Here is a 22,361-nt window from a genome sequence, read left to right as displayed (position 1 = left end):
GGAGATGCTGCGTTCCGGGCGGCGGGATAAAGCTAAGCACTCAGGGCCTCATGTGGTGGCGCAGCGGTTGAGCACTGGGCTGCGAAGCTGCCCGCAGCCTCTGCAGCGCCGGTTCCATCCCCAGTCACCGGAGGAGGGTCCCACATGGCACGCAGACCTCTCCTGCCGCACCCGCTGCTCCCCTCAGCAGTGCACTTCATCAGTCTGCCTGTTCTGCTCCCCGCTCTGGCTCTGGTGAATTCTCTCACCCTCCTGTGCTTCTGACTGTACCCAGTGCTTGCATAAATAAATAAATAAATAAATAAATAAATAAGTCTTTAAAAAAAAAAAAAAAAAGCTAAGCACTCACTCGGCGCTACGTTCTTTTCCATGAAAAGAACATGTAGTTGGACAGTGTTAGTTCCGTGATACTTAGACAGAGTGTTTCTTAGATCGAAGATTCCAGCCTGGGACGCGCTCTGCAGACTTTCCTGTGAGAGCTGTTGGGAATCGCAAGTTGAGTTGAGTTTACTCAGCTGGGACGGTGGATTGCTGGCACCACGGAGGTAGTTGCTGCTGATAGGAGAGGCTTCCGGTTCTGAGTTGTCCTGACCTAAAGACAGGCTGGTGCTAGAGGAAGGCAGTGTGGGCTTAATTTTGCCTTTGCTAATGAACGCACTGTAGAGAGATGTGAAGGCGGGGACCACTGTACCTTTTTTTTTTTTTTAATCTGAGGACTGAGTTCCCGTCGGGCAGCAGATCCCTGCCCCCGGGATGGAGCCCGTGAAGATGGCTTTCTTTGCACTCTGCCTGCTAGGCCAGGAGACGGGGCCCCAGAAAAATTTTCAGTGTGTTCACTACTCAGCGTTAGCCTGGGACTCTGTTCCTCAAGCAGCAAGGATGGCGTGAGTAAGTGCTTAAACAGAGACCTCTGCCATGAGGGACCATGAGAGGAAAACGCTCTTGTGCTGGTGTCTAAGGAGCGGCTGACCCGGAGGATGGATAGGCGCCTGCTTGCATGGGCGTCTCGTGTGCTGGTGTGTGTCAGGAGAGACACGCGGGCTTACTTCATCTCTGCCCAGGGTAAAAAAGGTCGGTCAGAATTATGGCTGTTTCCAGAGCAGTTGGGTTTCCTCCCCCTTAGGTGAGACGCAGCTGTGGTCCTGGGGCTGTCGTCCTGGGGCTGTCATTGGGTTTTTTTGTTTTGTTTTTTTTTTTTTAACAGTGCTGTGACATCTTTGCTTCTGGGAACTCTTATGAAGTTTACTGGAGCTTGATTAAGATGATTCATTGCTATAGGGATTTGTATCTTAAGAGAAATTTGAAACAATCCTGTGTCCTAGCTGAATAATGACCCTTCCTTCCTAGGAGGCCACGAAGCCAGTGAAATGAGTCAGGAAACCTGACGGGGTCGTGTGACCTTGAGCAAGTCAGTTCTCTTCTCTGGTTTCTCATCTGTAAAGTCCGTGTCCTCATCTGTAAAATAAAGAGACTGACCCAGTAAAGTCTCCTTCCAGCTAAATATTCTGTGATTCTTTGTGAGGGTCTAACTGTGGTATCTCTAAACTCATTTGAATGAGCTAGGTTATGGGATTCCTTTGCATTTATGAATTAGAATTCCAAAAGTCAACTATTTATATCTGAATCTTTTAATCTGTTAACAGGCCAATACTAATTATCCCACTTAAAAATTTCCCTTTTCCCAGGCTTTTTTATTCTAGAACTTTAAGCTGCAAAGCCATGAAAATACACAGCTTCTTCTCTAATAGAACTCATTTATATTTTAGCTTTACTTATAGTGACATCTACTAAAAGACTGAATTAGAGAGCCATTATTTTATTTTCTGTAGAATTAAACATAAACTCATATTTATAAAAAATACATTATTATAGAACATCTTTTATTTGTTATACTACAGTGTGTTTACAAAACAAACTTTTATTTATTTTTAAATATTTATTTATTTATGCATACAAGAGCTGGGGTACAGGCCAGAGGTGTGGGAGGGTAAGAGGATTCACCAAAGACAGAGTGGGGAACAGAACAGGTGGATTGACTGAAATACACTGCTGAGGGGAGCAGCAGGCAAGACAGGAGAGGTCTGCTGCGCCATGTGGGCTGTTCCCTGGCCGGCCAGGGATCGAACTCATGCTGCAGAGGCTGTGGATTCCGTCATAGTGCAGTGCTTAACCCCTTGCGCCACCAGGTAGGCCCTACAATAACAAACTTTTAAGTGTAAGTTTGCTTATTGCCAAAACACATTAAGATAAACTAAGAAAATTTATTATTTATAAACCATTTTATGCAATTCTGTTTTGCTCATGCATTGAGACCACAAACTTTATTTTCAAGTAATGATTTTTTTTAAAAATCCAGAATCAGCACATGGCTTACTCTGTGAAATCTGGGAGAAAATGCAAGAAAATGTAAAGATGAAAATTACAATACCTCTGATACTACCTATCTAGAGACAGTCATTAATGTTTTGGTATATTTTTTTTACCATTTCTCTGTCTTACATGTTTTTAAACAAAAGTGTGTACTAGTATACCAGACAGATAATGTTATATTTAATACCATCTTATGCTCTATGAAAACATGGCCTTTAATAACTAAATCCATTTTTAAATTATGCTATAACTAATTACTCTGTTTCCTGAGGTTGTCAAACAAACACTCGTTTTACAACTATATGTACTAACTATATATCCTAACTTCATAACTGATCGTGTTCCCAATTTGTAGACAGATTCAGGGATGGTAAAAGAGGAAGTGCAGTTGACCCTTGAACAACACCTGTTTAAACTCTGTAACCACTTATATGTGTGTTTTTTCCTATCCAAGGATTGGGCATTCATGGATTTATTTACCCCGCATGTCAGTTGGTAGAATCCCATTTTCGCGTGGAATCCACAGATACCAAGGAGTGACTCTAAGTCACTGTCTGAATTTGCACTGGATTGGGGGTGGGGGGAGGAACTGGAAGGGTAAGGGGCTAAAACACCTAAATGTGTTGCTTAAGGGCCAACAGTATTTTGAAAAAGCTATAAATGCAATCAGCCATCAGAGGTTTTTTGAAACACAAGTTTTTATTTTGAGTGACATATTTATTAGAAAACTAATAGTAGGGCCTCCCTGGTAGCGCAAGGGGTTAAGTTGCAGCACTGTGAAGCTATCTGCAGCCACTGCAGCACGAGTTCGATCCCAGCCAGGGAGCTGACCCACACTGCACAGCAGACCTCTGCCTGCTCCCCTCAGCAGTGTATTTCAGTCACACTCTGTCTCTAATGGATCTTCTCACACACACCCCACCGCACCTCTGGCCCGTACCCCATTTCTTATATGCATAAATAAATAAAAAAATCTTAAACTAATAGCAACATTATAAGCTATATAGAAATATAGTATATAAAGAAAAATAGTATTTCCATTCATAAACTGTTTTAGCATAATTAGAATACTTTATGTGATTATTATTATCTTTTTTCACTGACATTTTCCCCTGTCATTAAGTACTGTTTGAAAATGTGATTTTTTTAATGAGTCTTCAAATAGCTATACCATAAATTATTTAACCATTATTGCTTTGTTAGACATTTAAATTCTTCCCAGTTTTCCCCTATTAATACTGCTAACATGAATACTTTGTATCAGTAGGTACAAAGTATTGTTTTAAGACTAGCAATATATTTGGCCATGTTACTACCATCTCCCTCCAGAAAGTTGGCTTTGTCCATGTGGGTATTGTAGCCATTTTTTTGGCGAGTGAAAATCAGCTATTTTGCTTATGTGATAGGTGCAAGCAGTGTTATTTCAGTTTTTTGGCCTACGTTTAAACTTCTCTGATAACTAGTAAAACAGCATTTTTACATGTTTATTAATAATTTCTCTTCTGGTGTCCTTTACCTATCTTTCTGTTGTGCATTCATGTTCTTACTGACGTCTGTGTCAACTCTAATAAGATTATTGACCCTTTCTGTTGTATATTTAGTTTATTTTTTTAATTCAAGTGTAGATAAATACAGTGCTGTGTTCTTGGATGACTGCCTTCACCGCACATGCCCTGATTTCATGTTTTCTTCTAGTTTCTTTTTCTAAGGATTTCACTTTTACATTTAACCCTAAGTATAGGGTTCATAGGGTGAGGATTTCATTTGGCCTTCATTTCTAGATAGTCAATTTACCCTTCTTTTTTAGATTTAAGAGTCTTAATTTTATGCATGCCTATTTTATTTATTGGTTCTATTGAGCTCATCAATTTTTGAGCCACAGTTTTTATTATAGTTTATAATTTCATAATATTTGACAAGATAGGGCCCATTCATTACTATTTATTTTCAAAATGTTAACCATTTTTATGAACATTAAAATCACATTGCCCCATACCACTTCTATTAAGGAATGTATATTCTGATTGAAGTACATTAAACCTAAAAAATTCATTTGAGAAGACATGACATAGCCATATTCATTTTTTATCAAGAAATGTGTTATATGCTTCCCCTTTCCTAAGTCTTTTCTTATAAATATTAATCAGTAAAGTGGGTAAATTTTTTTAGTTTTTTTTTGTATTTCTATAGAGTTAGGCTTCTATTTTTTTTTTTTTTTTGGCTAGGTGTTTTTATTTTAAATGTAAATGTTTCTTACTTTGGTTTATAGATGCCTTTCCATTACCCTATCAAATTAGTTATTACTGATACACAGGAAAGTCTTGATATTTTTATTTGTGTTTAGTACTCAACAATCTGATTATTTCTGAGACATTTTCAGTTTCTCTCTCTCTTGGTCTTCAGTACAGTACCTTGTACTAACTGGGACTTTGAGAACAATGTTAAACTATAGTATAGAAAAAAATGTCTCAGAGATAGTGGGCTCTGTTGCCTTGTTTCTGATTTAATGAGGGTGTTACTAACATGTCATCATTTTATTATTGTTAAACCAGTTGCTACTTCTCCAGTATTTTATTGTGAAAAATTTCAGACACAGTGCTAAGTTGAAATGCCAGCTGCCTAGATTCTGCCATCAACATTTTACTATCTGTTTCATTCTCTATTTCAGCAGATTTTTTTAAAATAGCAATAATCTTTGTTTATTACAGAACTATCTGTTCTAGTGTTACAAACATCTGTACCCAGTGTCCCAAAACTTTTAAAAATCAACACTGCCCTAGTTGCTGAAAATACAGGTGAATAGGGCCATATCTTAGCTCCATTTGCTACTAAGTAGACAAGCAAGAAATGTCATAAATCTTAGAAGTGGGAACTTACGAGAATTGTTTGAATGAAGGATGATGTTAAGCCTCAAAAAAAAAAAAAAGTAGCCATTCAACTTACGTTATGGTAGAAAAAAGGATTGAAGTTAGAAATTTTTAGTATTTGGCCAGACTAGAGAAGGGAATCCCTTATTCAGATGGCAGGCTGTGTACAGAAATAGCTGCTTAGTCTAATGGGCCTGCCAGGTGGATTTCTCTAGTGAAAAAAAGTCCATCAAGCAATGATAGCTGAATCACATTATCTTAAAGATCATCTTATCCTTTTTGTATTGTTTACCCAGTGTATTCATTTCCTAGGGATGCCATAACACATCTCCACAAATTGGGCAGCTTACAGCTTTGGAGGCCAGAATCTGGAATCAAGAAAAGTCAGCAGAACTGGTCCCCTCTGGAGGCTCCTAGGGAGAAGCCCTCCTGCACCCCCTCCCCGTTAGCTCCTGACAGTGTATTCCTGGACTTGGCAGGTGCATCTCTCCAGTATCTACTTCCACCTGCACACCGTGGTCTTCTCTGTGCCATTGATTCTTTCCTGTCTCTGTAAGGACACTCGTGTTGGGTTTGGGACCCAGTGTGACCTCATCTTGAGCCTTACCACAAACATCTGCGAAGACCCTATTTCCAAATAAGATCACATTCTAAGGTTCTGGGTAGGCATGAATTTTCAGAGGATGCTGTTCACACCACTGCAGCCAGCAACCTCCTTGGTAAGCAGTGGTGGAAAGGCTTGAAGGCAAAAGGCTTGGCTCTGACCCTGCCAGCTCTGTCACCGTGGGGACCTCGTTCTTGTCCCCTTTTCTCAAATGAGGAGGCTGATCAGTAAATCAAGGTTTCTAACTGTCCTCACGTCCACATTAAATGAGGAAGAACCATCTGCATAGCTGACGTCTAGCTCCACCCCCTTTCTTTCTGCTACTGCTTGTTTCTCAGAGGTATTTTTAAGGTATGATTGGTGTCAGAGGGACTTTGATGTCTTTGCGGGAAATACAGGCTGTAACTAACCCAGTGTGTCTGTGAACGGGTGGCGTTCCTTAGGCTTTTTTGGATTCAGAAGAGAGAGTTGCTTTACATAGAGAAGGTTTCCCCATTTCTTTCATTTTGCAAACAAACAAATTGGTTGGTTTGTTGCTGAAGATGATTTAACACACAGATGCTGTCAAAGAGGAAACCGGACAATTAGGAGCCAAGTCTTTGCGTTTCACGTTATGCTCTTTCCTGTCCACTGCCAGCAGTTTCACACAGTGATGAGAAATGCGCACTGGAGTCTAGGTATTGGACAGGGTCTGACAGTCCTGAAGCCTTACTTGGAATAAGTGAGGAAGTTTAAACCTCTTCAGCAAAGGTAGTTCACATAGAGGTGCAGAGGGACGTTCACTTGCATGGCGTTGCCACTGGCGTAGAGAGCCAGGCCCTGTCTTTTCCATGTGCTCACCAAGACACCAAAGGAAGAATTTTCTGCCCGCAATTTTTATAGACTTCAGTGTTATTGAAATGAAAGTGCTTCAAGGACATTTCCACGAGCTTATGGCTTCTCATCTCATGTAAATTATTTTGCCACTTTTCATTTTAATTCTTTGCTGTCATTGTCTGGCAAAACGATCATTTGGTTTCTCCCTGTGAAGATACTCACTGATTACTCAGCTGACAGTGTCCTTTCTCTACAAGTGTAATGCACTTTGGATTTATTTTACCTTTTTTTTTATTGCTACCTATACACTTCTGTTTACATTTTTTTCCCCTTTTTGTCTTCAAAAAGTCTAAGGATATAAACATTCTTATACGAGACAGAAGTGTGTTTTGAACCCTAAGGTTCTAGTTTAGAAATATGCCCCTTGTAATTCTAGAGCCAGATTCTATAGTTTATCCTCCTGGTCATGGTGGCAACAGCTGCTACTTCAGCATCATGTAAAGGTTAAGAGGTCTGAAGGTGTGTGCGCTGACAGCCAGCAGGTGAGACTGCACTGGAGTCTTAATACCATCCCAAAACTCCTCCTGTGTCTCACCTTCCTTTTCCATTTCCCAGCCAACCAGAGATTCGGTTTCTGCAAGTGCCACAGCTGCCTGGCTTCTGCCTTTAGAGTCACCAGAGATTGCCCCACAAAAATAAGTTTGATTTAAGCCTTGCTTAAAAACCTTCCTTCTCAGCTGCCTAATATGTCAGCTTCAAACTCTTTGTACCCTTTAAATGTGGACCAACATTTTTCTTCAGTTGGAGTCCCGGTTATCCCACCTCAGGTGTCATGTATTCCAGCCACATCAAACTCCTTCTTCTTCTCAGAACATTTAAAACCTGTCAGTCCATCCTTTACCCCTGGAGCTTCCGCGCCCCGCACCTCCACTTCACCCTTCTGCCCTGATCCGGACACTCTTGCTGCTGCTTCATGACCCTGCACAAATGTCTCTTTCTCCTGCCCCCACAGCACTGTTCACCCCACCAGCTCGCCCATTCACAGCGCTGTACATGCGTTTCATCGTGCGCTGTGTGCCCCCGTGGCCTTACCTGGAAGCTTGTCTGGTTCATCTTTGCCACATTGAGCCAAACTGTTGGTAGAACTTTATCATAAACGTTTTTGGGTGGCTTAATAAATGATTAATTATGCCCCAAATCAAAGTTATTAGACCTGTATCCCAATGTCAATGATCATACACGTGTATGTATACCCCTTTGGTTACTCATCATTGGACACTATACCATGTATTGCATTCAGCTCTGTCTTGGTCTGAACCCTGCGTGTGCCCGGAGAAGGCAGTGGCAGGGGCGAGTCCCGCTGTCATGCTCCTGAAGAGCTTCTTAACTTTGCAAAAAGGATTCACTGACCCCTCTGCTTTCTGTGTTTTTAACATTTATCTCCTTCTTTTACTCATTACCCTTCATATTTTCATTTGTTCAACCTTCATTGATCAGTTACTCGCTAAACGTCTGGTGTGACCCCAACTGGTCCCTCGGGCTTGTGTAGTTCCCGGTGTGATTCACGAAGTGAAGACTGTAGTTGTCATTTTTGATGCTTCGCTTTCTCCTGAGCAATTACCATATTTTTCACAGACCACATGCAAAAGACTTGGGGGATTTTAGTTGACATTAAATTCATCAATACATCAATAATATAATGAGGTGCTTGGTTGACCATATAATTTATTTTCTAAAAGGGGGTGTTTGGGGGCCTCCCCGGTGGCGCAGCGGTTGAGCGCTGGGTTGCGAAGCTGCCCGCGGCCTCTGCAGCGCCGGTTCGATCCCCGGCTGCTCCCCGGCCACCGGAGGAGGGTCCCGCATGGTGCGCAGACCTCTCCTGCCGCCCGCTGCTCCCCTCAGCAGTGTACTTCGGTCCTTCTGCCTGCTCTGCTCCCCGCTCTGGCTCTGGTGAATTCTCTCACCCTCCCGCGCTTCTGACTGTACCCAGTGCATGTATAAACAAAAACAAACAAACAAACAAATAAATAAATAAACATGCCTCTATTTAAAAAAAAAAAAATAAAAAATAAAAGGGGGTGTTTGGGAAGCCAGAAGGGGATCTGTTAATAATCCAAGGTAACAGCACTCTCCCAGGCAAACCAGGACGTGTGGGTCCCCGTCCCGAGAGTCGAGCCACGCTGCAGGACTAGTTGCCTTCTGCCTTCCAAGCGCATGTCAGGGCTGCGCCTTTGTGTCTTTGTGTTTACCACGAGCGTTGCCCTTTCCACCCTGAGACTTGCCGGGTCCTGAGAGCTTCCCCAGGTCCCCTTAGTCCTAGGGACGTCATGACCCTGGAATCATGCAGCATGTCATTTATATACTTAGCAGCACGGGGCGTTCTGATTTGTCACAATTATGGAACTGTGATGCCTTCCTTTTTCATCTTCCTAAACTGAAATGTGTTCTTAAGGTTAGGGCCCATGTTTTGAACTTACATCTCCTCAAGTTTAGCGCTTCACTCACAACATAGCCCTATTGGGTACTTCATTTCCGCAAACCCCCTACCTTTGTCTTGCCTACAAACTCTTCCACTTTATAGCAAAATTGTGTCCCCCAGGCCCCTGAAAAAAGCTTTAAGAGAGCTTTGCCTTGAAAATTTTTATTTATAACCTTTTTAACTTATATATTTACCATGAAGTATCTTAAACTTGGGGTCAGTGTAGATTATATAATCTGTCTTGAATTGCTATTTTCCAGCATTGAAACAAAGATAAAAAGAGAAAAGTGGGGCAGTATACAGATCTTAGGTGTAGTAGCACATTTTAATGAAAATATTTTCATTAGGCATACATTTAATTATAAAAATATTCAGTCTTTAACAGGAAGAAAGGATTGTTAGGCTTAAGATTTATAACTTCTGAATGAAATTTATATTCTTGAGCTTCTGATTTTAACAGTTACTAGTATTTCTATTCTGACCTTCGTCTGTGTTTAAAGTAACTGCAGGGAAGTATTGTGCGTTCCCAGCAGGACAATCTCACCTTCAGCTGGCTAACAAGATCTCTGAGCTCTATCCTGAAAGACAGGCTCTTGGTGGAGAAGGCAAAGCAGATGTGTTGGCCAGACACTCAGGAGTATACAGGGTGACTCCAAGGTCACCCCACTTTCCTGGGCTGCAGCATGCATAGGTGGGAGGAGCAGTAGATAAAGGACAAATGTAGTTTGGGTAAGACGTGTGAACTCCTCTAGAACAAACTTGAACATTTTTTGGATAAGACAGTGACATGACAGAGATCTGCATTAGGAATATTAAAACATGGGCCTCCCCGGTGGCGCAGCGGTAGAGCGCTGGGTTGCGAAGCTACCCGCGGCCTCTGCAGCGCCGGTTCAATCCCCGGCTGCTCCCCGGCCACCGGAGGAGGGTCCCACATGGCGCGCAGACCTCTCCTGCCGCCCGCTGCTCCCCTCAGCAGTGTACTTCGGTCCTTCTGCCTGCTCTGCTCCCCGCTCTGGCTCTGGTGAATTCTCTCACCCTCCCGCGCCTCTGACTGTACCCAGTGCATGTATAAACAAAACAAAAACAAACAAGCAAACAAATAAAGAAAAAACATGCCTCTAAAAAAAAAAATTAAAAAATAAAAAAAATTTTAAAAAAAAAGGAATATTAAAACATTGCGGTAAAAAATTACTGTCACAGGCTTTGCAGTAATTTGGAAGAAGAGTTGCACAGTGAAGTGTAGTGGCCATGGAGCTGTCGCTGAAAGTGTACGTAAGTCTTAGCAGCTACTATATTCCGTCACATCTCAGGCTTGATTTTAAGACACATCTTTGTGTCATGTACCAGTGGGGATAGGAACATCATCATTTAATTTTCAGACACCATGAATTTTGAGATGTATCCTGACCTAGAGATTATAATAATGAAGAAATGTTTATCACAAAAATTAGTGAAATAGAGTAATTCATAGGTACGGGGGAAAGATGGCGTGTAAAAGGAAGGGAGGAAGAAAGTGAAAGATGGGGTGATGGAATCAAAGACACGATGCAGTAGATTGATCTTCCTCTCCCGTGAGATATCTAAATGGATGAATGATAAAGCAGTAGTTTAGACGTTGAAAAGCTAAACAAATTATGCCAACATATTAAATAACCTCCAACTTAATAAAAGGAGACAAGGTCACCTGTAGATAGGATGACAGCGGGGGCTGCAGGTACGTGGGCAGGAAGGATGGAGTATCGGGGATGATCAGCAACCAGGGGCCAGGGAAACCTGGAAAGCACAGATTATAAAGCCACCTGGCCCTATTTTATGACCGACTGTGAGCACTTGGTCTCTGTAGTAGAAGAAAATAGGCAGAAGGTGCTTTCTGCAGGGTCGGAGATGGAGTGGGCAGGTGTGGTGGAGAGACAGACAAGCTAAACAGTCGAAGTGCCTTGAAAGGGGCATTGTTACTTGGGATCGCCATGGAGTTCAGGCTGAGAAATGAGGTGAGGCCAAGAGAAGAGTAGTCAGTGAGCAAATTTTTTTGAAGTTGTGGTGGGGAGGGTTGAAAAGGATTCGAGGTTATAAAGAAGGTGAAGAACAAATTACTTTGAAGAGGAGGAGTAGAAAGTTGATGAGGGAAGTACAGAATTTGAGATCACGGAGGTGATCGAAGACGTGCTCTTTTTGTGGCTTGACAACCTCTATGAAGGTGAGGTCATTGCTGCTGCCTAGTAAGCAGACAAGTCTCACCACTGTTGGCCCCAACCTGCCTTCCCAGGCTAGTAGCTCCTCATATCTTCTTGTGAACCTCATGTGCCAACCATGCTGCACTCTTCTCTGTGCCCAGAATCCTCGAGGCTTTCATCTGCCTCTGTCTCCGCGCCTGTCACTCCCTGGTGTGAATTGCCCGTGCTCTCCCCTGCCAGGCAGTCTGCTGCCATCTTGGCAGTCTAGCTCCCATGGAGGTGCAGCCTCAGCCACACCCCTGTCTCTGTGCACACCTCCTGGGGCGCTGCACAGGTGCGCAGGCTTGTGGGTGTCTCCAGCAGACCCTAAACTCCTGCTGGAGGTCATAAGTGCCCTGAAGCCAGAAACTGCCAGGTTCTCTTCCTCAGCCACTCATCCATCAGTTCCTGTCTGTTTTTGTTGTTGAATTCTTTTTTTTTTTTAAAGATTTATTATTTATACAAGAACCAGGGTACAGGTCAGAGGCGGGGCAAGGTGAGAGAATTCACCAGAGACAGAACAGGGAGTAGAACAGGCAGACAGACTGAAGACGCTTCTAAGGGGAGCAGCAGGCGAGACAGGAGAGGTCTATCGCGCCATGTGGGTTTCTCCCTGGCCGGCCGGGAATTGAACCCGCGCTGCAGAGGCTGCGCACAGCTTCACAGCACTGAAGCTCAACCCGCTGCGCCACCAGGGAGGCCCTGTTGTTGAATTCTTAATGAGTGAACGAATCCAGTGCTTCTCAAAAGCTGATGTATTTTCAGACCATCCAGAGATCTTGTTAAAATTCAGATTCTGATTTAGTCTGTGGTGGGCCTGGAATTTTGCCTTTTGAATGGCTCCTGGTGATGCCAGTGTTACTTGGTTCATGACACTAACCTTAAGTGTCTTTGCCTGAGTAAATGGCCGAAGTGGAGGGAAGAAAAGAGTAAGTGGAGGGAAGAGAAAGGCCAATAGTAAAGTGGAAGTGGAGCAGTTCTGGAAAAGTCCTCAGTCTGAACACTGGAACCCTAGGAAAAGGGAGCAGACGCCCACGTGGGATAAGGTGCTGAAGGGGGGACGTGAAGCAGGTGGCCTCGGGAAGGGTGGGGCTCTGCAAGCCTGGGGGTCCTGTGAGGACAGGTTGGCGACCATGGGGCTGCGGGGCAGACTGCAGGCGGAGCCCGCCACTAGCGGGTGGAGAGGGCCACTGTGGCTGCACAGGGAGGCTGGAGGCCAACGTTTCTTCCCAGTAGATGCCGTTTCCCCAGCGCAGAGAGGAGCGGAGGATGGGAGCGCTGCATTCTAGGGGCAGGTGCTAGGAGAAGCAGCAAGTGCTAGCACTTCATGAGGGATCATTTCCTGATCTTAAGTTTCCAGTATCAAAGTTGTTTTTTTAAACTCACAGATGACAGAAAAAGCAGCACTAATAAGTAACTGCATTGACAGTTTTTTGTGTCACAGATCTGGTGATGCTCAGGATGGAGTCAGCATACCTAAGTACTGTCACCCTGAAGTAATGTGTCCTCTTTTAACATGGAAAAAAGGCAAAGAAAGAAAATGTTTTGTTCTCCTGCCCCTAACCGCGCCCCCACAATTCAATTAAGTAATCAATATTTACAACCTGAAAAGGACTCATCCAGCTTTTATCCATAAAAATGTATGTACACAGAGACAGGAATTTTTTAAATTCTGTTATGGTAGTTTTACATGCACGTTATTCTGCAGATTGTTTTTCTCATTTAGAAGTATGTCATAAACATCCCTCCAGGCCAGTGTGTGTAGGACTCTAACTTTCATTCCTAGTCATTTTTAAATAGCTGGGTGTAAATATAGATGTCCCAGAATTTGTTCTGCTATTCTCCCATTGATGGACAATTGGGTAATTTCCAATTTTTGCTACTATAAACAATATGACACACAAAAAAGTCTTATTATTATTATAATTGCCTCAGTGGCAGACCCCTGCCTGCAGTGAGCCAGCCACATCACAGGTAACTCTGCCAGGACGTCTCCTGATGACGCACAGCAGAGGCTGCAGCTGTGCTGCGGGTACAGAGGCCACTCACCACGTGTAGCTACTTAAACTTCAGGTCACTAAAATTACATATCAAATTAAAAACTCACCTACTTAGTCACATCAGCTTCGTTTCAAGTCCCCCACCCACAGGGGAGTATGGCGCCTGGCAGAGATGCTCTCCTGTTGCATCCTATTTGCATATTTTTCAGTGGGCAAAAGTATTAATGAGAGCATTTTTTTAAAGTACAAACTTTGGTTGTCTCTGCAGTTACTTCAATGAGAATCAATACCCAGATGAAGCAAAGAGAGAAGAAATTGCAAACGCTTGCAATGCAGTCATACAGAAGCCAGGTAAGGCGGCAGCCGGCACTTTGCTGTGGCGGAGCGCTCAGCTCCAGACCGGTGTTTAGGACACTCAGCCTCCTTTTACCCACTTTGTACCGCACTCCCACGGGGAGTCACTGCCCTGTGTGCTCCCCAGTTCTAAAGCGGGAGTAGCTGTCTGCAAATCACTCATCAGGGAAAGTTTCCAGGGAGTGACCTGGCTTAAGATAAGAGACCTTGAAATTATTTTTTCAAAGGCTGTACAGATTTCTGTGTCCAAAACTGTAGCATAAATATATCAATTCCAAAATAATTTTAAAGTTTGGAATATTTAAGCAAGCTTGTTAATAAAAAGATTTAAAGGTGGGTTTTTGTTTGTTTGTTTGTTTTTATACACTTGTTGTAAGTTCTGTATTCCTGTTTGGGGGAAGAATTTGTTGGAGATGATGTCTATCCCCTTACCACATTGGGATGACTTCTGCTTAGTTAGGGAAAAGTAGGGTGATTTCACCTGAACTCCTGTTCCTAATGCAAGTCAACAGAGCTGTTTAAACATGTCTTTTCTTCCATGTGCTGAAATATTATTCAACATTGTACAGTTTTTGTTACCAGCAGCCATTCTCAGTTAAGATGATCCAGTCAGTCCCAATTTGGCCAGTCAGTGTAAGTGTCTTACACATTAATATTTTGTGACAAATAGTAATTTGTTCTCCCTTTGCTAAAAGCTAGAATTATAAAATTTTGAACCTATAAACTCAACCCCAACAACACATAAGTGGAAAATCTAAATCCTGACTTCACACAAGCCAAAGCCCCAGTCCTAAAGCTGTGGAAGAACTGGCCCTCTCTCCAGAAAACACTTTAACCCTCTGTTGTCAAGGCCTCACCTGCTTCTCCAGCCACTATCGATTAACAGCTGGAACACAGTCACAGAACAGGGTAGGGTAGGAGTGGGTCAGAGGGGGCCTTGCTGGCAAGGCTGGTGCTGGCCATGAGAGGTCAAGGGTTAGAGCAAAGGAGATAAAGTGCAGCCTCAGTCCTGCAGACTTACAGTGCGAGTCACCAGAGCTGTCCAAACACTCAGCAGCAGGACACGGGTTAAAAGAAGGCCTTCAAAATACAAGTAACCTTAAAAATACAAATTTCAGCTGTCTGGAAACTTGATAAAGAATCATATATTCATCTTGAATGATGCTAATTAAATGAAGCCTCATGGAACTTTGAACTGTAGCCAGCTGAAGTATTAAAACTCCTAAAGAATGCCAGTATTGCATACAGTATTAAGTAGTGTGACTTTCTGAATGAAAGCATATTCTGTTATTAGTTGCTGTTTGTGTATTCATTTCTGTGTTTATTCATTGGGTAATAATTTGTGTGTACAGTGTTAGTTAATGCTAAAAAAAAAATAATCCCCCTAGATCGGTTATTCTGGCAATAAATATTAAAGAAAGAAAAGTATTAGCCCTTAGAACTAATCTCAGATACGGATGATCTGAATTTTATTGCATGCATTCACAGGCAAAAAACTGTCAGATCTGGAACGAGTAACCTCCCTGAAAGTATATAATTGGTTTGCTAACAGGCGGAAGGAGATCAAGAGGAGAGCCAATATCGGTAATGTATCAGAGAGGCTGCTTTCTCTTCTGAAGTGCTTCTAGCTGTCATGCTTAGTGTGAGAGGACTTCAGTTTGGAACTGTCGGTCTAAATGGGCCTTACTTTCATGCCTAATAAGAGCTACCCCTGTGTGTATAATTTTAATAACCCAAAGACGGTATTATTTAACTATTTGTATACTATTAATGGCATCATTATTTCTGAAACTCATTTTTTGCAATGCTCTAGAATATAAAATTCAACGTGCCCCGACCCAATACTCCTGTGGGTGCATAGTTAAGCTGTGCGTGAGGTCTCCAAAGGGCTGTGGTGTCCTAAGCTGCTTCGTTATCACTGGGTTAAGACTTAGATATTAAGAAACAGCTGATGAACAGAAAGGGAATGAAAAGGTCTTAGTAGACAGGAAACACAAAAAAAGCAGAGATTTTAAAAAACATTTAAGAAATGGGAATTGAAGTGATTGGGGTAGGGGCTTGGTTTTGAGCTTCTGAAATTATATTTCATTTATAAGCATACTTGCTGTTCATCATTCCAATTCCCGCACACTTTCTAGAGCCCTCAAACAGCAGGGCTGTTTAGTGAGTTGGTAAGTATTTATGAAGTGCCAGTCAACCACACCCCACTGCAAGCACAGCAGGAGGGGCTCCAGGATAGTAGAAGCCACTTCCCGCCCCGGGTGCAGTTGAATTTTACCGGCTGCAATTTATGAGGCACATAATACAGAGCAATGTAGGTTTTTGTTTAATTCAGTGTATCAGCCATTATGACAATGTAACAGATAATTTAGGGATCGATTTGCTTTTTTCGAAGAAGCAGCAATCCTGGAGAGTCATGGGATAGACGTACAGAGTCCAGGAGGCCACTCCAACAGTGATGACGTCGATGGAAACGACTACTCAGAGCAGGTGTGCAGCCGAGCCTCCGTGGGGGGGGCTGAGCGGGAGGGACAGTGTGACAGCTCACTTCTGTGGGCGCGTGTCCTGGGCGGGGGAGGAGGCAATCTAATGTCCCTCCACGCTGCTCATGTGTCTAGTTAGATTTTCATGTAATGTGAAAGGAATGTGGTAAGATTCAGTTGTCCTGTTGAATTTGTGAGAAATCGTTACTCACCCGCATGGATTTATTGTCATACAACAGGATACTTGGCAAGTACGCAATGGGGAGGAGGAGGAGGGAAGAAGTTCAGAGGGAGGCAGAGAAGCAGAGAAGGTAGAAGAAGAGAGAAGGATCTGATCCAAACAAGCAAGTTACACCATTCACCACACACACACTGTTGGAGAAACACTAGGGGCTACGGGGTAGCTGTGGTCTGCGCCCGGCGTGTTCCATGCAGCGCGCAGGGAGGGCGCCCGCTGCGGCCGCGGGGCAGCGGGAACCCTCGTGCCCAGGCCAGTGGTGCTCCAGCGTCTCTGGCACATCGACACACACATCCGCTCATAAATGCATGTCTTCTCGCCTCACCCCGGCCGCCTCTTCATTGCTTGGGGGGAAAATATATTTAATTGTAGTCCCTGGATGGAATAACTAAGAATACAGGGAATATCTCGCCCCACGTCTTGATAGAGTTCATTAACATTTTTATAGGATGTTTAAAACTCATTTCCACTAGACGATGAAGCAAAGACTCCAGCAGGAAATCATGTACTTTTGCCTGTGGAGTCACACCTTTTCCTTGCCCACAGCTCTTAAATACAGCCCCCTCTGTTCCTCTCGAACCACTGTCCAGCCCGTTCACAGCTCGAGCAGTCACTGCAAGAGCGCCAGCGGCTCCGTGCTGGTCCCTTCTTAAACTCTTTAAAGACAGTTTGTGAAAAATGAGAATTGAAACAATGATGCCTGCACTGCCCTGGGCTTCCCCCAGGATTCCGAGCCAGAGCTCCACGTTTCACTCGAGAATGTTCTGTAAGTCTTTCTAATTGGAAACATTCCTGTTATTTTTCAGTCTCCCATGTAGATGGATCATTTCATCTTTTTTCCCCGATGCCCCAAGGGCAACACATTCCGTGCTTTTCCCCAAAGGGACTTACCCTTTCCAAAGCTTTTTTTTTTTTTTTTTTTTTAAGATTTTTGAGGCAGAGTTCCCCTGAAGACGTGACAGGTGAGAAGCTTACCCCTTATTTGTAACACCGTCCTCGTCCTCGGTGCCTGCGGTGCACACAGCACACGCAGCTTCCTTCACAGCTTTATTGTTTGACACCTGGAGCTGTGCCTGCAGGGGAGCTCACACCTCTAGGTGCGACACCTGCGCCCCTCCCTCCCCGCCTGACAGCAGGGGAGTGCCCCACTTTGTTCCAGAGCCACTCCCACCAGTCACACAGCCCAGATTTGGGTTGATGCTGTCATTGAAAGTACTTTCTTTGCTTAATTTTTTCACAAATAAGAATTTTTATCTGTAAGATGTTGATAATTTCGTCTAGTTTTCCGAGCTCGGTAGACAGCAGCCTTCTTGAATTCTGATCATCTCTTTGTAAAAGGACCAGTCCAGAATTTCATAGTGCACTATTGCAGACCTCAGTGATTTTTTGGTGGCAAACCTTAAAAAATCCAGGTTTGATCATCGTCACCAGCAGTTTTTCTGATGGAATGGATAAAGTCTCAGCAAAAAAAACCAAAACATTTTTCATGCCTTTTACTTGCCGAATCATGGAAATGTCAAGTGGGACGCTCTGGGCCTGTATCCATTCAGTGACTACTTAAATACATTTCACCTCTACTCTGTCCCCAGCCCCACCCCACTGCTTCCTCCCATGGATGCTCTGCCTCCCTTGCCCCCCAGCATGCCTTTCTGTGAGCCGGCGAGTCTTACCAGTGCACTGATAACACATGTTTCTCCCTTCTGCGCACCCAGGATGACAGCACCAGCCACAGTGACCACCAGGACCCCATCTCATTAGCTGTGGAAATGGCGGCCGTCAACCACACGATCTTGGCATTGGCCCGACAAGGAGCCAACGAAATCAAGACAGAGGCCCTGGAAGACGACTGATCAGGGAGGTGAACACGAGCAGTTAACTTAGTGTAGACGTAGCACCTTAGCAGACTTTCCTCGGTCCTTAACATGTGTTCTTACAGTATAACTTGCAGTTTCTTGTATGTCAGTTAGCCGTTAGGGTCTTGTTCTGTGAAGATGGCATGGTGCCCTCAGCCTTTGCATATACTCTCTCAGTATTAATTCCCAGTAAATAATAACCAACCAACCAAACTTCCCTCTCCCAGCCCCCGAGGCTAGAAAATCTTGCTGCTCTGTCTTAGCATTCCAAGAAAGTGCTCCCAGGTATTTAGATAGCCCTCAATTCTCGAATATTAGGCTACATGTAGACCTTGGGTACCCGTAGATTCCTGTAACACTAGTCGGCACCCCTTGTTCTTCCCCAAGAATGACAGGATGCAAGCTGAGGTAGCGCAGCCCAGGATTGACAGACCGTTGGGGAGTGTCCGCAGAGTAAAAGGAACACTAGGACCCCACCTCGGCGTGGGAAGGATTGAGTTCCAGCTGCAATAAGCCGTGCCTCCTATCAGTCACACCGTGGCTAGATTATACTTCTTTGGGTGCTGTGCTGAGAATGTCCATGGAAACGCTCGGTCTCAGATGTGGGTTGATGTTACATGCCTGACACAGACATCCTTTCCTCTCACGAGCTGTGTGACCTAGTCCATAAAATACTGCCTTCTGCCTTTGGGACCATGATTAAAACAAAAGACAAGAAACAAAAGTCATAATACAAACAAAACCCAGCTTGCGAGCTCTGGGGAAAGCACGGGCTGAATGTCTGACGGACGCTGAGTCCAGGGCTCAGGCCGCGCGTGCCTCGGGCCCCCGCCTGCCTGGGAAGTGCTGAGGTCATCCCAGAAGCGGCTTTGCCTCCTGTCTGTGTCCCCTCCCCCTGCTACCAAAAAGTCTTTCAAGGATGGAGATAAGGTCAAAAGTGCGTGAATGAACTTCCGGTCTCTGTGTCCAGTAGCTGAAGCCCCTCACTAGGAGCGGTTGATAGAGGACGTTGTGGTGGGATTGTGCTGACTATCACAGACGCAAACACTTGCCTAAACAGGAGCAGAAAAGCAGGGGATGCGCGCCCCCGCCGCGGTGGGCCTGCAGATGCGCTGGGATGTCACTGCTCGGGTGTTCTCTTTGCTCTGTCCTCGTGGAGGTGTGAAAAGCTGTATTGCTACAGGCAATTTATTTAATAATTGGAAGCCATATTGCTAATGGATGTGGTAATATTTGTAAAGTTTAATCTACTTTAAGCGGCAGTAACTAACGGAATTTTTTTCCTTGATCACATATGTAGCACTTTTGTTACTTTTTAAAGATATTTATATTTGATAAATCTTTTTTTCATTTTGAGAACTCAAAAATACCAAACAGTGAACTTGCGTTATAAAGTCGCCCTGTGATCACCTTGTCATCTAGTAGCAAAATGATGAACTGTTCATGCGTCAAAAAAAATGACATCTGCTGGCCTTGTATGAAAGTGGTCTCTTGGCACCCCATGGAATGGCGCTGCCACGTGAGTGGGACGCGCCGCCTCCACGCAGCGCCCGGTGCGCCCAGCGGCCGGCCCTGCTCCCCGCGCCCAGCCGAGCCGTGTTTCCAGGGGAGGCGGGCCTGGCTGCAGGGCTGGTCTGTGTGTCCGTACCCGAAACCATCCGAGAGAGAAGTGAGGTGCCGTTTCCTCACCTCCTCACCCCGCCTCTCCCCACCGCCCCCGTGTCCTCAACCTGAACCCGTTGGCGTGAGACTTGCCGGCCGGGCTCCTGTCCCTCCCTCTCGGCGAGCGTGGCGGGCACCTGCCGGCGACAGCCGCCCCCCTGGCGCGCCGCAGGTGCCGCGGGCGGTGGGGCACCTGAGGGGGTCTGTGACTCCGAGGAGCGTGGGTGGGACGGGGGGGGGGCCTGCTCTTGTCCGTGGGTTTCGGGGGACACGCACTTCTTCCAGCTTCCGAGACTCCAGTCGGTTGGAGGCGCCTCTTCTGATTTACCGTATTACTTGAACAGCAATTCAAGAGGAGCATTTGTTATTCTCAGGAATGATCCTCCCCGCTCACCTTCTTCCTTGGTGTGTCTGACTTTTTATTTCGGTTAGGAGGTTGTGTTCTCTTTCTTTCCTTTAAATTGCTTAGAAGAAAGTCGTGTCTTTGCCTTTCCGTGGCATTTTGTCTGCTTATTCTCTGTCAAACGGGAAAGAAAAGGAGGGAAAAATACACTGTGACAGGCCACACCCATGATCTGTTGTTAAGGAGATTATTATAATTGATAGCTTCTCCAGCGCGGGACTCTGGTGGCGTTTGTGCGTGCTCGTCTCTTTAAAGAAACACTCAAACTATTGAGACAGCTGCGGTTTCTAAAGAAATGATTGCCGGGGCAGAGCTAAGAGGTTTCATTGTTTTAAGACCTTTCGGGAAGGAAAAGGCTGCAGAGAATCGAGCAAAGTGAGTGTCGGTGAAGGCAGCCGGAGGCCTCACCTGGCAACCCGGGACAGCAGGGAACCCGCTTGCCCGGCGGGGCGGTGCCCGCTCTGTTCAGTAGGCCCCGCTGGAGGGGTCTTTCACCCCGAGTCTCATGGTTAGAGAAGACTGCTGGCCAGCTCTAGACCCATTGCCTTACGTGTAACTTGCTCTTCTTTTTTTCACCAAGAACAAAAATCTACTTCTTTGGGGCCTAGATTTAAATCTACTGTTTTGTTTTTTTTTTTTTTTTTTTTTGGGCGGCGTTGGCACCAGGTTTGATCCCACAGCCCACCTTAGCTCCTAGGATGGCACCTGGAGTCACCACTGTCTCATGTGTGATGTCTTTGGATGGGAGATTTTCTTCTAAAGCTCTGTCAGGTGGCATTAAACTAGCAGCCTTCCACTGCTCTGCTGCGGGGGGGAAACGCCAGGCTCTTTCAAAACAAAATCCCATTCTCTGTTCTTCGGTGGGTCTGTCCTTTTTTCTCACTCTTGTACTTTTGGGGGGTCCCAAAGGATTATTTTGGGGCCTGCACCTTCCTAGGTGAGGAAGAGTAACAGCAGGGGTGGGAGAACCTTGCCGGCAGCTCTTGTGGTTTTCCTGTCACAGAGAGTTCCACTGAGTTCTGTGGTCGTGCGGGTCAACAGCTCTCCTAAACGCCGGCCTTCAGGGGCACCTTGCCGTGGGCACCACCACCCCCCCCTACCCCCCCCCCGTCAGCCGAAGGCAGGGGGCGGCGCTCTCACCCTTCCCTGAGGCCTGGCCGCGCGGTCCCGGACAGGCGTGACCCTCTCCTCTAGCGGGTGCCGGGTGGGGTTCCCTTCCCCCTGCCTGCGGCCGGACAGCCCCCCCACAGCCGCACCCCGGCCAGGCCCGTTTCCCCCCTCCCAGGAAGACCCGCCCCAGCAGGAAGACCCGCCCCGGCAGGGCGCGGGCAGGCCCGGGACCCGCAGGCCTCTGCGGGCCGGGTGAAGTTTTGCCTCAAAGGGAGCAGCCCTGAGGGGCCCCTGCCGCGGGGGGGGGGGGGGGGGGGCAGCCCTCCTGTGGGCGCGCGCCTCCGGCGTGGCCCTTCGGGTTGCAGCCGGCGGAAGCGCCCGTTTTCCCGCGCGACGCCCCTGCTGGGACCGTCTCTGCCCGGGCGCCCCTCGCCTGGACCCCGCGTCCCGCGCAGCCCGTCGCTGCCCGCGCCCGGGGGTCCTCCCTTCCCGTCCCCTTCCCGTTGCGGCGCCGCGCGGCCCGTCCTGAGAATGTGAACCCCGAGTCCTCGGCCCGGCGGCTCGGGGAGGGCGGGCGCAGCCGTCTTCCCGCGCGCCGTCCTCGTCCTCCGCGGTGTGTCTGCTCCGAGCTGAGACCCTGAGGGGTTCCCCGCGCGTCCCTGCGGTTCTTCGGCAATAACGCGCCCCGGGGTCCGCGCCGACCCCCGCCGCGCGCCGTCGTCGTGCCCGGCGGACCGGCCCCCGCGTGCGCCCCGCCGCGCGGCTCTTCACTCAGGACCGGCGGCCGCGGCCACACTGAGCGCAGACGGAGCCGCCTGCCCGGAAACGCCGCCCCCGACTTCCCGCCGCCTCCCGGCCAGGGGAACCCAAGGCCGCGGCCCCGGGGCTGCTTCCCCAGGAGGCAACTGT

At 46.2% G+C, this 22,361-nt stretch overlaps 1 protein-coding gene across 6 annotated transcripts in view; it reads left to right on the top strand.

Moving 5' to 3' along the window:
- HMBOX1 (homeobox containing 1) overlaps positions 1-18,274 on the top strand; it is a gene marked incomplete at both ends in the record, with an annotated part of 85,553 nt that extends 67,279 nt beyond the window's left edge. Inside the window, 5 exons of one of the 6 annotated variants that reach the window (XM_084231671.1) lie at positions 13,618-13,700; positions 15,192-15,287; positions 16,105-16,193; positions 16,426-16,497; positions 18,137-18,274. In XM_084231671.1, the coding sequence (XP_084087797.1) occupies positions 13,618-13,700; positions 15,192-15,287; positions 16,105-16,193; positions 16,426-16,497; positions 18,137-18,274 (478 nt within the window). Of the gene's footprint in view, positions 1-13,617; positions 13,701-15,191; positions 15,288-16,098; positions 16,194-16,425; positions 16,498-18,136 lie in introns of all 6 variants that reach the window. The other 5 variants (XM_084231670.1, XM_084231669.1, XM_084231674.1 and 2 more) reach the window with 5 other exon arrangements.
- Positions 18,275-22,361: the final 4,087 nt, after the last annotated feature.

This window comes from Talpa europaea (assembly GCF_964194135.1).
Source record: "Talpa europaea genome assembly, chromosome: 4".
NCBI lineage: Eukaryota > Metazoa > Chordata > Mammalia > Eulipotyphla > Talpidae > Talpa > Talpa europaea.
The sequence above is the reverse complement of the archived record's forward strand: the minus strand, read 5'-3'. Positions and strand labels throughout refer to the sequence as shown.